The sequence below is a fragment of the Meleagris gallopavo genome, chromosome 1, assembly GCF_000146605.3.
Source record: "Meleagris gallopavo isolate NT-WF06-2002-E0010 breed Aviagen turkey brand Nicholas breeding stock chromosome 1, Turkey_5.1, whole genome shotgun sequence".
Lineage (NCBI taxonomy): Eukaryota > Metazoa > Chordata > Aves > Galliformes > Phasianidae > Meleagris > Meleagris gallopavo.
In genome coordinates this window covers 141311368-141326296 of record NC_015011.2, presented here as the reverse complement: position 1 = coordinate 141326296, position 14929 = coordinate 141311368, and the positions used below count along the sequence as shown (strand labels likewise).

At 42.1% G+C, this 14929-nt stretch overlaps 1 protein-coding gene across 11 annotated transcripts in view; it reads left to right on the top strand.

The window, feature by feature from the left end:
- Positions 1–14929, top strand: part of MBNL2 (muscleblind like splicing regulator 2) — a 91522-nt gene that overhangs the window by 16662 nt on the left and 59931 nt on the right. For all 11 annotated transcript variants that reach the window (XM_019610371.2, XM_031557805.1, XM_031557802.1 and 8 more), the window contains one exon: positions 3518–4346. In XM_019610371.2, the coding sequence (XP_019465916.1) occupies positions 4173–4346 (174 nt within the window). In that variant the 5' untranslated portion in view covers positions 3518–4172. Of the gene's footprint in view, positions 1–3517; positions 4347–14929 lie in introns of those variants that run through there.

Below are 14929 nucleotides of genomic sequence, written 5' to 3'. Positions count from 1 at the left end.
CATTATGATGTGTTTTATCAACAGAAGCATAAATATACCATGCCCAGGAAGCCTCAGCTTCTCCATTACACAGGTACTACATAATACTATAAGTAAAGTCAGACTAGACTATTTTTTGTTTTTAGCAAAAGCTCCTGTTTTCCAGCTGAGCAATTCACTGGTTTATAACAAGGCAGGATTTTGTGGGGCTTCTAGCACCTGTATGGTTTGCATTAGTTGATACATAAAAGGATTTTTTAATTATTGTTGTAATTTGTACTGGGAAGGTTTATCTGCCAACTTGGAAAAAGACTAATGATTTAAAACAGAAGACAGATCTGGAGTCTGACAGGCTCTTTCCTGCTCTCTCAGGAGAATATGAAATTGGCAAAAGGCTCCCACTCCTCCATGTCTTGCTAGCTTTCTGCAAAAGGGAAGTAATGCTTATCTGAAAGAAGAGATCTGGAGCTAAGTATCTTTTCCAAATAAATGTCCTTGAATTTATTTAATTTAACTGAACAACAAATTGAACCTCCTGAGCAAACCGAAAAGCAAAGCTTTCTGCCTGGATAAGGAACGTGATTGGTGCCAAGTGCTGCAGGCTAGTGAGATCCTGTTGATTTTAGCAGGGCAGCTTGACTTTGTCTGATACTTTGGAACAGAAATTGAAGTTAGAGGGACAGAGTTTACACTTGCTGGAGGGTCCCAGTCTTCTCTATATGGATGTGCTCTGCAGCAAGTGGTCAGAGTGAACTGTGGCGTTAGTAACGGCCTGTGTTGTGACAGGCATTTTATCGAGGCTTTTTTATTATTAACATTTTATTTGTGTTGTCTTTCATAAATCCTATGTTTCTTTCCCTTGTTTACTTCAATCTGTTCACCTTATAACCATATTCTCTTCTGCTTTTCTTCTAAAAATCCTTCTCCCTTTTTCACTTCGGTGTTCTCTTTCTTCCTTTTGACTTTCTTTCACATCCATAATTTTTTGTTACTCCCCATAATGCCTCTTCCATCCTTCCTCCTTTCCTCCATTTCCATAATGAGCCATTTCACTTTCCTTCTTTCTATTCCTGTATTTTCCTTCTCTTGCTTCACGTCTTGAACTCCTGTGTTCCTTGATTCCTCCTGTATTTTTTTCCCCAGCTTCTGTCCTCTTCCTTCTCTTTGTATTACTTCCCACTCAAACTGTATCTTTCCAAACATTATTCTGTCACATTCCGGGGATGGGTGATGGACAGAGGACGTATGGATGCTGCCAGGGATGTGGCTATGAATACACAGGACACAGAAGTGGTCCTCACGTGTCCCACTGTGTTGGTGCCCGCTTCCTAGGGAAGGCATGTCCTCCTTCAGGAAGGTCTCAGCGCTGAAGCCAATTTCAGTAGAAACTGCTACACCCTCAACACTTACTGAGAAGTTACATCGTGATATTTTTGAGAAGATTTCTGAGGTTCTTCATGCTCCCCTTTCCTCAGCAAATCTCTACTAGGATGATGATATATAAGAAAATGAGAAGTACAATGAAGCTGTGCTTCATTCCTCTTCTACTCTACTCTTCCACCCCACACACTGGGTGCTTCTTGCTGCGGTCTCATGAATCTTGTATGTGATTCTGTTGTGCATATTTTTGTAAAAACCGTGGCTGCAGTCATTTATATAACGTGTTTGCTTTGCCATCACGTGTAACGCCTGTTTTTCTTCAGTCTTCACACCTACTGTTTGAAAAGTAGCCTAGTCTTTTGTAGTAGTGTGCAGCACAGGAGACTATTACTACTTGTGACTTTGAGCTGTGTGCAGTGTAACATTTACCCTTTTCCTAAAATTCTGGTCTGTCACCTACATGCATTACTGAAAACCATTACGGGCATTTCTGAATTTGAATGCGTGGCTCTAGAGAGAATATTTCCTCTTTTGCATTTACCCAGCTAAATCATCACCCTGACAAACTATCAGCTCAGCAGGCTTTTTGGAGGGGCCCTCCCTCTCTTTCTCCCCTTCTTTCCTTTTAATCATTTCCAAGTGTTTTCTCACCTCTTTGTACATTTTCAACTTCACCCCACTCTTCACTGATGCTGTGGGACAACACTGGTAGAATATTTAATTAAATAAATGTTCAACTGTTATACTGTATTGTGCCACAGTTGAGTAGAATTATTTTAAAATATGCTCACTCTAAATGTATTAAATTAAATTGTACTAATTCTCAAACTTGATAGGGATCTTCTGGATGCATTATTGCATGTTTGATTTGAAACTGAATTTTTAAGCAATTAGCATTTCATTACCCGTATTTGTTCTAGTAGTGGCAAATTTTGTTATAGGTATTAATCATAGCAAAATCCTTTTTGGTAGTGTTACTAAGTTATGGAAGAGCCTTTGGATGCAAAGACTTGGAAGTCAGAACTGCGATCTGTTCCTGAAACAGTGTGTGAGTAATTCTTACTCGCATTACTAACAATCCTGGCTTCGATTAAATCAAATGAATCTAAGCACAGAATGGTAATTATTTTGGCATGGGAAAGCTGACAGTGTTTTCAGAGCTATTTTTATTGCTGCATTTTAAAACATCACTTATTCCAATCTTCCCCCTTTCTTTATTCATCTTGCATAAAAATAATCCATCAACTGTTTCTGGCTGTTATCTGCAAAGTGAAGTTTGTGTGTTCCTTTGAAGCTGAACAGAAGGAAACATCATGACCGTGATTTCACTGTCTGCATATAATATAGTCATTTATTAAAAACTGTTTATAACGTCTAACCCTTTGATTTTCAAACCTGTTTATCTAGAAAATATCTTAGGTATTTTATGGTCCTAAAATAGCTTAAGTTCTGTATTTAAAGCTCTTAGGCTTTGGTGTTGAGCCATGTATTTGTATAGGTACATGAAAGCCAATTTAATAAAAGAAAAAATCAGATAAAGGCTGCTTTGTATTAGAAAGAGCTAATCAGATGATCTTTTGTGAAGCCTTTTTAAAACAACCTTTGGCTTACCAGGGAACCAGTCTATTTTCTGGAAATGTGAACTTCTTTTCCTGTAATTCTGTGAAGGTGGTTCTTTGGGATTTCTTTTTTCCTGGAGAAAAAGGAGAGAGAAATGAGAAATCTAAACAGAATGCTACCATCTTCATTTCTAAGGAAGAACAAATAAAGAGTAGCAGTTTCCAATGAAATAACACAATCTAAAGGGCCAAATGATAAATTAATGGAAACTGGTTCTTGTATATTGTTTTGGAGACTAAGCACATTAGATTGAATTGTTTCACAACCAGCACGCCTAATTATTGTGTCTGCCACATTCATCTATTTAAATCATTCCCAACTTTTGGATTGCTGCCTAGAATATTATTGCAATACGTGTTTCAGCTGGCTATTCCCTTGTCATGCACTGCTTCACGAAGGAGGCTGATTTTGTTTGGAAAAAGAAATAGAAGCAACCATTAGTAGGATATTTAGAGTACCTGATAAGAAGCAACGATAGGTTTCATAAAGTTGATGTGAACGAGCTGAATGTGAACTGATATTATATTTGTTTTGTCAGGTCAGTGATTTAAAAAGTGCCTTTGTGGAGTCACTTTTATGAGAGAGGACTGCTACGCCTGTGTTTTCAAAATACTGTCTTTGCCAGCTAGACGTTGCCTTGACCTTACCCGTGGCAGAAGATACCTCAACTGTCTTGATTTGCCAATTAATTGATGGGAAACTGAACTCACCGTAAAAGCAGGAAGAAGGAATTGTTATTACTGGGACATGAACAAATGAATGCATTGCTTTTCTTGTGTAATCAGTACCAGCAAGCAACCTGCGGCGAACTAATATTCCATCCAAGAGTGCCATTGCAGTGAAGGACGTGTGCTTGTAACCGGTGCGTCAGTGATACAATCAGCAGACCCACACGTTTTACAGACAGAAATGCTCCTGAGCATGATCTTCTTCAGCCAAAAGTCTACAAGCGGGACTTAATGATTGATGAGTGACTGCTCGCCGATAAACTTTCTCAGTTTATTCAGTGTTGTGTGAGTTGGACATCGTTAATCATCCCTCCCCACTTTAAAAAAAAAAACTTTCTTTCAAATTGGAATTATTTTTTTCTGGTAGGTTTTTGTTTTTTTCCTTCATCAATAACTTTGGAAATTTCTTTGGCGTAATTCGCTTGACGGCGAAATTCTACACAAATTCTACATCAGCCTTTCATCATGGCTTTGAATGTTGCTCCTGTAAGAGATACAAAATGGCTAACATTAGAAGTGTGCAGACAGTTTCAGAGGGGAACTTGTTCACGCTCTGATGAAGAATGCAAATTTGCACATCCCCCTAAAAGTTGCCAGGTTGAAAATGGAAGAGTTATTGCCTGCTTTGATTCCTTAAAGGTAAGGAAGAAAATTGCATGTGCAATGTAGTTGCTGACATATCGTACTGAAAACAAAAATTGAAATTGAATTACAGCTAATCAGAAGGTAATTGTGTGGTTTGTTCTTGGTAAGATGTATGTTAATACAAGTGTTACTTGTCTTAACTTTTGTTTATTGAAGCTCTAAAGAGCTTTCTTTCTAAGATTTTTTCTTTTCCAGTGTCAATATGTTGTTTACTGAAATGTCATATGACTGTGGGATACAGGATTGCTTTCAGCTGGTGTGACAACTGTAGTTACATTCTATAAATTACCATTGTTTCACTGCAAATGAAAATACATGGTGGCAGAGTACTGAGCCACCATGTAGTGTGGCTAGTGAGTCAAATGTCATTGAAAAAAAGTACATTTTCATTTAAACCAACAAAAGTAAGAGAAGTCTATCAATTTTGACACAGCAGACTGTTTACCCTAGTACTGTAGACTCCAAGATAAATGAACAGCATTGCTCTTTATGTACATAATGTTAGTATAGATAGCCATCTAAGTTTAGAACAGAGTGAAGGGATGCAGAGCGCCTGCATTAGAAATAGTGTGGCCAGAAGGAGCAGAGAGGTGATCATCCCCTTGTACTCAGCTCTGGTGAGGCCGCACCTCAAGTATTATGTGCAGTTTTGGGCACCTCACTACAAGAAAGACATTGAAGCCCTGGAACGTGTCCAGAGAAGGGCAACGAAACTGGTGAGGGGTCTGGAGCACAGGTCTTATGAGGAGCAGCTGAGGGAGCTGGGATTGTTCAGTGTGGAGAAGAGGAGGCTCAGGGGAGACCTCACTGCGCTCTACAACTTCCTGAAGGAAGGTTGTGATGAGGAGAGGTTTGGCCTCTTCTCCCAGGCAACGAACAGGACCTGAGGAAATGGCCACAAGTTGCACCAGAGGAGGTTTAGGTTAGACATAAGGAAGAACTTTTTCTCTCAGTGAGTGGTCAGGCACTGGAATGGCCTGCCCAGGGAGGTGGTGGAAGTGCCGTCCCTGGCAGTGTTCAAGAGGCGTCTGGATGAGATGTGGAGATGTGGTTTAGTGCTTGTGGTAGCAATGGTAATGGGAGGACGGTTGGACTAGACGATCTTGCAGGTCCTTTCCAACCTTGTGTTTCTATGAGTCTATGATTTTCTCCTGTTGAGGAAATCTAGCACTTATACTGGTGGACCATGAGGTCTGTGTGACCTCCTAATGACATCACGCACGCTTCAGAAAGCTATTTTAAAAGTTTTGCAAAAATATTTTGCTCTGCTGAATAGACTGAATAACCCCATGGGATTTGAGGAGTACACGATGTTTTCTGTGAAGATGTGTTTGTATTCTCATGTAAACAGAAGGAAAAAAAAACATTTTTGTGTGTATAAATAATGACCAGGAAAAGTTAACCATTTGAAATTTTATTTTGAAAGTTGGGGCAACTTGTCTTTCGGGCATGGGGAATGTATTGGGCTGCTTTTTAAATTCGACTCTGTAAATTGGAATTTCAGTTACTTACTGAGAGCTCTTGCTATGACAGTATCAGTGTGAATGAGAAGAAAGTTCCATTTTATTTGAAAACATTCGTTTAATTCCATTATACTTTTGAAAATTTTTAATTACAATACAAAATTCTCTACTACCCATCTCTTTTTATGTGTGTTTTTTGATTTTTTTCCCTCTTCTTTTGAAGATTCGGGAGGTAACTTGATGGAAGTGTTTGTGAGGGGTTTATGTTCTGTCTGTCCTGTAAACCAGAACAGCACCTTTGGAGTCATCACATTGAGTGCTATTAATGACCTTAATCCATGGATTACTGCACGATAAACTGCAGCAGCGTCTTTGTAGATGTTCTAATATGTTGGTCACTTGCCAGTGGGATGATTTCTTTTTCTTAAATGGACAGGCCAGCAAAGGGGCTATAAGTAACTTTCATAGAAAATAAGCAGGTTGGTGGAATTGTTTCAAATGCAATGTTTTACCCGTTGTAGAAGCCCCAGGAAACATTTTACAGGCTGCCAAAGAAGTTTAATTTAAAACTAAGGCTTTTTTTTTTTGAATGTTTGTTTGTTTATAGAGCTGCAAGATTTTAAATTGGTCAGACCATAGCTAAATTCTTCATTTCTAACATCAAACCTGAATTTGTGTTTTATCCCTATACACTTGGAAGCAGGGGATTAGTGTGAGAGGAGAATCATTCTTACACTCTTCTGGTTCCCTGACCAAAGGAGTTGTTAAACAACAGAAGACTTGGCCACAAGGCAAATCAGTGCCAAAGCAATGGTCTTAATTTCAGAGTTTAGAAGTACAACCCTAGTAGCTGTATAGATAAAAGCAAATCTGGAAAGAACCTCAGTTGACCTAAAACTCAGTGCTCTGAGTGTGTGTGCCCCTTCTTTTTCTGGAAGAAAGAAGGAATTGGTGTTATGAAGCTGCACTGGTTACAACGGGCTTTATTGCTTCTTCCATGACTGCCCTTGCTGGGCAGGAGGCCTGATATGGGGCAAAGGGCTCTCTGTTCATCTTATAACAGCAGGGCTGGCAGGGCAAGAGGCTGCTGCTGCATCTTCAGAGCTAAAGCATGCTTGTGCTGCCTGCTCGCCTGCCCTGACATCGCAGGGTGCCCGAGGCTCCAGCACCAGTTATTTGAGCTGGAGGCTTTTGTGCTGGGATGATCACCACCCGAGAAATGGAACTTGTGTTGCAGCCAGATTTAATAATGCAGCGATTGCTGCGGATAACTTGCTGACAACCAGCATCGTTGCTCAATGGGAAGAAGTCCGAAACCATTTTAAAAACAAAGTCAAAGCAAACAAGCATGTTTTGTCCTTGTGCAGTAGGGCACCGACTCTGATGGGCTGGCACTTCCAAACCTGGCATTGGGGGCCAAAACCGAGCTGCCCTGCCCTGTCCTCTGCTCTGTCGCTCTGCCCCCCAGGCAGCTGGCAGAAGGGAGCAGGCACCCGTGCCTCCTGTGCTGTGTTTGTCAAGCTCATTTGATCAAATTGCTGGTAAAGATGGGATCAGAAAGAGAAGCCCAATTGCGGCCTGAAGCCACAGAGGCAGAGGCTCAGGTTTCCTTCTGCTGACCGCTGCAAGCTGGCTGATCATGTCTGCAGTCACTGATAATGTCTGCGCAGCTCAGCATCAGTCAGAGCCCAACCTTCAGTACATGGAGGGCTTTCAGGAATCGCTGAGACTGCATGGCTCGGGGCTGTATCAGCGAGTATCCCGAATCCGTTATCTGCATTATTCCAAAGGGTGTTTGTAAATTGATGCACGTATGGCAAGAATGTGTCCGGATAGCTCAATTTGTTTATACTGTTGTTAGCTACATAAATCTATCTGATGGCGCGGCTTCCTGAAATGCTGGCGTTAATCATATGGCTTCAGAATAACTCTTTGGAATTCAACAGGCGGGATAACATTTTATGTAAATAAACAGTCCGGAGTTAGAGATAAAATCAGAATTTAATTAAAAAAAAACAGAAGCTGTTTTCTTTACTGAACACTGAACCATACTTTAATGCGGGCAATTATTTAGAATTTATTTGTGTAATAGCCAGAACTTTGGAGACTTAGCATTTTTACTGTCTTGGTTTGGTGCATCTGCTGTAAAAATAAATAATAGTGAGTAAGTTGAGTGTCTTTGGATAAATATCTTCCTACCCAGAGAAGAAACAGGATTTTTTTAGTCTAAGATTGATGTATATATTACATTTATGTGGTGCCTAGCAGCTACAGCACCTCTGTAAGAAATCAGTCAGACACAAGATACAGCACTCAGGCTGTGGCTGTCCTTGAACAACAAATCATAAGGGGTCCATGTTCAGAGAAAGAACATGCACCCTCTGGATGTGTTCTTTCTTCTGGTTATCTGGGACAGGAGAGGGAGCAGTGTGGTGTCTGTATGTGGCAGCTGGATAAGACTGGTGAAGAACTTGCATGGAGCCACTGGACAGTTCAGCAGAAGCCTACAGAGATGACAAGAGGGCTAGAGCACCTCTGCAGTGACAAGAGGCCAAGGAAGCCTGGGGGAGCTCAGCCTGGAGTGAAGGCTCAGAGGGGATCTTACCCATGTCTATAAGTACCTGAAGTGAGGGTGCAAAGACTACAGAGCCAGGCTCTGTTCAGAGGTGTCCAGTGCCAGGACAAGAGGCCATGGACACAAACTGCAGCCCAGGAGGCTCCCTCTGAACACCAGGAGCTGTGAGGGTGCCGGAGCACTGGCACAGGCTGCCCAGAGGCTGTGGGGTCTCCTCCCTGCAGCTCTCCAGAAGCTGCCTGGCCGTGGGCCTGGGCACCCTGCTCTGGGTGGTGCTGCTGGAGCAGGTGGCCTTCTCACCTGAACAGTTTTGTGATTTTGTGACCAGAAGCATTTTCACTGTCTGCCTGTAGCCTCGTGATTGGTTAAAGGTAGTAAAAGCTGGTGTTAAGAGAGGAAATAATCGCAGCCAAGGGATGCTCAATTCTGGGCTGCACCACATCCTTCTTTGTGCTCCCACCGCTGTCTTGTGGTTGTGCAGTACACCAGGCTGGGAAATTGACTGTGGTTGAAACAAAGTTGTTGTTGCAGTTGCTGCTGTCAGAAGGGAGCGATTGTGGGGACCAGCAGAGCTCTGCTGCTTCTGTAGGGATCATGCCATGGCCTTAGGTCCAGGCTTCTGGAGTAATGGGATTGCATCAGAATCCAAGTTTTCCCATATTAAAGGGATCTATTTGTAGGTCTGCTAGTTCCAAGTAAAGGGTCAATAGAATGTAAAGAACATTGTTTGCTTTTAACTCAGAAAGCATTTTTGACTCTGAAAACCTGTCCTAGTAATACTTGGCTTTAAACCCAGAAAAATTTGCAACAACCGCCCCTTGGTTTTTCAGATCCAAAATGCTCACTGTCTAGGCTCTGAATATCCTTCATCTGTGAAATGCTCCAGGCTAGACAGAAATAGCTTAGGACTAATGAGCCTGGTTCAGTTGCAGGCCAGAAACTTGCTGATGCCAGCTCCTGCCACATGGGCTTCTGAGATAGGGTTTGGCATTTTTTGTTTGTTGAAGACAGAGCCTGGCCTGAACTACAGAGAGTACTATAGGGGTTGTGTAGGAGATTGTTCCTGTTATTCCTGTAGGCACCGGTGCAGCAGTCAGTAGATAAGCACCCATTAACCCTTCACAGATAGCGTTGCCTCCAGCATCTGGGCTCCTTCCAGCAGGAGCCTTCTCTGCTCTGTAAGCCAGTGCAGCACCTGAAATTGAACCAGGCAAGTGGCTCCCACTAGCTTAACGTCCGGATGAAAGTGGCTCCCAGCTAATCAGTTGCCTGTGGCTGACATGGATTAAGGCGTATTTACATGACGAAGCCCAGAGCCTTTGCCAGTGAACAGGAAAGCAGTGAGCTACTGAAGAAGCTCTGCCAGTCAGAGCCTTGTCTGCTGCCTTAAACCATACTGAAGCCTTTCTGAGACTGTTGCTTCCCTTTGGATGCTGCAGTGATTTTGGGTCTTGTGATGAGGCCTATTTAAGGGGAAGTTTCAATTTCAGGAACTCCTCTGTTTATGTTTTCATATTCTTGCTCAGTTCAAGTAGCTTAATTCTTCAAAAGTGAAGAACCTGGATATATAACACTTCATATATCACACACAGAGACCTCCAAGTTCAACATTGCAAGCAAGCAAACCTGTTTTAAAGACTCACTTGTCCTGCTAGTGGTAAAGAACAAAATCCTTTAAGAGGAATATTAATATATAATATAATCTCTAGGGACGAGAACATGCAGAACTGTGCTGTATTTAAAAAATAATAATAATAAAACATTAAAATGAATAGTAATGCCTAGGAGAGGAAGAGGGGAGAAGCTTGGCAGGTAAAAATATGTTCATGTGCATTTCAGCAGGAGCAGACTCCCATGTTCTCAAGCAAGTCTAGCTTTTAAATTACAGTCTGAAATCTCTTGACTCAGATTTATACCTTTTCTGCCAACTACTAGAAGGATACACTGTCTAAGCTAGTATAGACAACAGAGGAAATATCTTAAAGATACTGTCACTGCAAATTTTATGGTGGCAACAAGAAAATGAAAGCATTTTTATGGTTGGAGTTGGATTTTTTTGTATTTTTTTCTAATCTATTTACTAGTGTCTAAATACATTGAACTGTTCTATTTACTGAGCCAACAGACTAGTGTGAACTGTTCATTTGCATTTTCATGAAAGCCTTTTAAGAACATGCCTATCTGGTCTCATTTGGCACTACAGAATAAAAGGTAATTGAATGCTGTACACAGTAGACCTGTTTACCAAGTTAAAAGGGTTCCAGGAAAAAAAGAAATTTTAGGAACATCTACTTTGTTGAAGTATCTGAAACTGAAAAGAATCTGTGTAAGAAGGACTTGGTTTTATTTAGAAGAAGGAGGGAAAAAGTCTTTGTAAACTGAGCAGGCTGTCTGTAAGGGAGTGATCTCACAGTTAGGATGCTCCAGCTAGCCATTTGCATTTATGCAATTCTTTAGGGATCTCTAAATGCTTTATAAATGTTAAAGAATCGGGATCTTATCACACAGTGAGGTAGATGATACCTGGTCTCACTTTGCAGTTGAGGCAATCTGGACAGATTGTAGGTGCGTGCCATAGACAGAAGTGACTGGCTGGTTTTGTCCGTACCAGAGAGCATGTAAATGAGTAGTCATAGTGTTTTAACTGGCACAATTAAAACTCACAGTTATGTGGTGTGACACTGTTCAAAGACAAGGTGAGTTCAAGGGCTGTGCCTACAGCTGGTGGGAACAAGGGAAGAATGACTGAAATGAGCAAACTCATTTCTCCTGGGTGACAGCATCGTTTGTTCCTTCTGGGTCCATGAATTCAGCCAGCTTTGCTGCACAGTGACCTAATTTCAGTTGGATGGAGTAAGTTTAGGATCTGGGCATGTGGAATTTGTAGCCCAAAACTGTTCAGGTGAGGATTCAGAACCCTAGTTCCCCCAGAGGGGGCTTCGTGCATTATCCATGTAAAAAGCAAAGCAGGAGGTTCAGTCGTGTCACTTCTTATTATGCTTTTTTAAAAGTAAAACCACATGTGAACAAGTTACAGGTAGTCTGGCAGCACCTGGTAAAAACTTTCCTGTCTCTGAATTGCAGAGAAGTGTGGGCATGAAGAGAAACTGTAAATCAAGGCCAGTTTTAGCTTACTGAGAAGTAACTCTGTGGTCTCCCTCCGTGCTCAGAATAGCGGTGGCCACCTTGGGTCAGATCAAAGCCTTGTTTAGTGATGTGGAAGGGCCAGTAGTGTATGTTTAAGAGGAGGCGTACAAGCATGTAATGGCCTCCTGGAGTGCTCTTGTAGCTGCCATTGGTCTGCTGCTCAGGGACTTTGAGAGCCACATACGATCTGGCTGTACTTAATACTTCTTGCTGAACATCTTTCCCCTGGATTTGTCCTGCTGTTTTTTGAACCGCATATATCTTCAGCACACACAACATGCTGCAGCAAGGGCTTCTACAACTTCATTACACAGAGCTGCAGCAAGTGATCTGCTGTTCATTGCAAACCTCTTGGTTTCATTTGACACCTCCTAGGTTTTATACTGCAGCAGCAGAAGAGAACTTGCTAGGAATTATCCTCAGGATAAATCTATTTTATTTTTTTCCCCCAGCTCCCCTCTGGAGAGGGTATGCTTCTCTAAAGTTAATTCAAAGGAAGTCTTTTGAGAGTAAATACGTAACTTAAAATCTTGTCTCTGAAAATACAATTTATGGAATGCAAAGGCCCTGGCTGTGTTTTTTTTTTGAGCCCTGGGAATTTTGTGGCTCAGAATAAAGTTCAGATATTGCATGTGATTATGTTGCTGTTTTTCCTGAGAATGTAGGTATAGCTTCATGTTGCACCCTACCCATGTAACTGAGAGCTGCTGCTGAAAGAGATGGTTGCATCCGGCCCTATATTCTGCCACACCTAACTGTGTTGTCTTTTTGTCTTTGTTCAAGTAATCAGTAATTCATCCACACAACTTGTTAGAGATAATCCAAAGGAGAGGAAGAGAACTGCATTCAAATCTGGAGTAAGTTAAGGTTCAATGGAGTTTAAGAAAGGAAGATGTCTTTTTGAAGATACTCTATCTCTGTGTTCAGGGACTCGCAGTTATTCCTGCCTTGTCAGTCATTGTTCTTGTTTGTTTTCTGCAAAGCCCTCTGTTTTTATATTCCAGTTTTAATTCCTTTACTCCTCCCAACACCTACAAGTTCCTTGAAACCTTCTTTTTTTTCTGTTTGCCTCCCTTCCTACCTTGCTGTCTCCATACAAGCTGTGCTGGCTTACCTAAATATATGGTCAAAAACCAACAAGTTGAAGCACTGTGCAGACACACTTAAAAACCCATGAACTTGGCTGGATGGTCATTCACTGCAGCACAAGCCCTGTCCTTTGCTAGATTTTGCCTCTCGAAGAAGAAGAACATTTCTCCTTTGCTTCAGAGCAAAGTCCAGAGGCACAGCCCTGCACTATTGCCGCCCATGGCTAACACAGGACCTGGACAGGACGAAGCCCAAGCCTGCATGAGTAGGGCTGCAGTGCAGGGGCAGCAGCAGCACGGTGGCTAGGATGGAGGAAATCCTGACCTGTTACCAGCACTTCTGGAGTGAGCGTTTTGCCCTCAAACCGGAGCTGTGAAAAACACAGAAGCTGAACCAGTTCACTGTGTAGGCAGTGTTGTCTTGTAGAATGAACAGGTGTTTCCTTCGGGCCTTGTTTTGTTTCTTGTTTGTCTCTCATAGCAACAGTACTGTGAGCATGAAGTTATCCAGACTGTCACTATTACCCTGTGTTACCAGCAGAGCTGCTGAAGTCCAGCACTTTAATTTGATATCAATTGATATCAACCCAGTTGGGCTGTTTGATAACTGAACTACCCAGACCCTCATTTGCTCTAAGGGTGTGGGAGCTTCCCTGGTCATCACTGAGCTTTGCTTTGATCACAGCAGAAGCCTTTCACGTCTGGGAGACCAGTTGCAACAGCTCGTGCCTCCTTGGGCCTGTTTTTGCCACCCGCATAAGCTAGTGAGTGTTTACTGGCAGCTTTCACTGTGGTAGAACTTGCTGAGCAGGTCCTATGGCCTGGGGAGGAGAATAAGCAACAGAGACAGTAAAGGTTGAAGGAAAAGGCAGTTAAAGAACAGTAGCTGAAGGATGTAGTACAAATATATCTTCTTGTTCAGTGAATCACGTTTTCCTGAGGGACCCACATTACTCTCTTCATAGTTCCTGGTTACTGACCGTGCTGGCTTGAGTTAATTCCTGGAGCTTGCTGATTCCGGAAGCCCCAGCAAAGGCTGACAAAGAATATTCCCAGGTAGTTTGCCATACCTGTTTATCTCAGGCACAGCTGCCACTCACTTTTCAATCTCAGTCTGCATGACAAGGAGCAAGTAGGCAGACTGGTAAGAGCTGCAGGAAACATTGTGTGGAAGGGCAGATGTTCTTCAGATTCTCATGCTCTTGGGGGTCCTTCATATACCCACTAATTCTCTGTGCAGTTATTGTTGCTGCACCAACCCGTGCTCCACTAAGCTTTATAATAACTGGTCTGTGGGTGTAGTGAAGGCATAATTCAATCAGTCTCTGACTCATCCCATCACTAGGATTTTGAACACAAGAGCAATTGCTTGCTGCCCACTCCTCCCCCACGCTCCTTATTAACTCAGGTCACTGTTCCTACAGGCTTGCTCTCTCCAGGTCTTCCCACCTACTCTCTTTTTTTCTTTTCTTTTTTTTTTTTCCTGGCAGGTGGTCCTTTCTTTCCAGGCTTGGTTTTGTTGTGTTTTTTGTAGTTGTTGTTTGTTTGTTTTTGTTTGTTTGTTTGTTTGTTTCTTTTTCTCTTGGTCCACAGTATGTAGCTTTCTCTCAGCTCAGGAGTCAGCTGTTCTTCCCAAGCTGTTATACTTGGAGTGCTTTATCAATACAACATACAGGGTGGTGGTCAGATGCGGGGAGCTTCCTCATGTAGAAGCCTGGTAGAGTACAGACCTATGTTCCTGTTAAAGACTTCCACAAGACTGGAAAGATAAGTTTAATAGCAAAAGATCAGACAAGACTATTTATCTGCAAGTCCACTTGACAGCCATCCTGCTCTCCTAACTCACATCTCACAAAAAGACTGGCACCTTGTTTCTGAGGAGGTGGATAGCATTGGAAACCCACTGCAAAAAAAAAGGAAAGCTGTTATCATTTTAGAGATGTTGGAACTTAGTGTTGAAAGGCTGGTGTGAGGTATCTTGAAATTCAAGAGGAAATCATGCATGTCTGCTTTCTTCCACAACAATATGTTGTTTCTGGTGGCTGAGAGCATATGTTACACCTGGGATTAGATTCCTGCAAGGTCTTGACCAAAGCAAGGAAAAAAATAGTAATGGTGAAAAAAATACAGTCTTCTCATCTACTTTGTCCATGAGCCATAGGGCAAGGTGTTATGAACAATTTTCTCTAAGTCTGAAGGCCCCAGTGCTTTTTAATCATTGAGCAGTGAAGGAAGTATGGAAAACAGCATCATGCATGACAGAGGTAACTGCATCAGTGAAGCACCGATGGCTTAACATGCCAG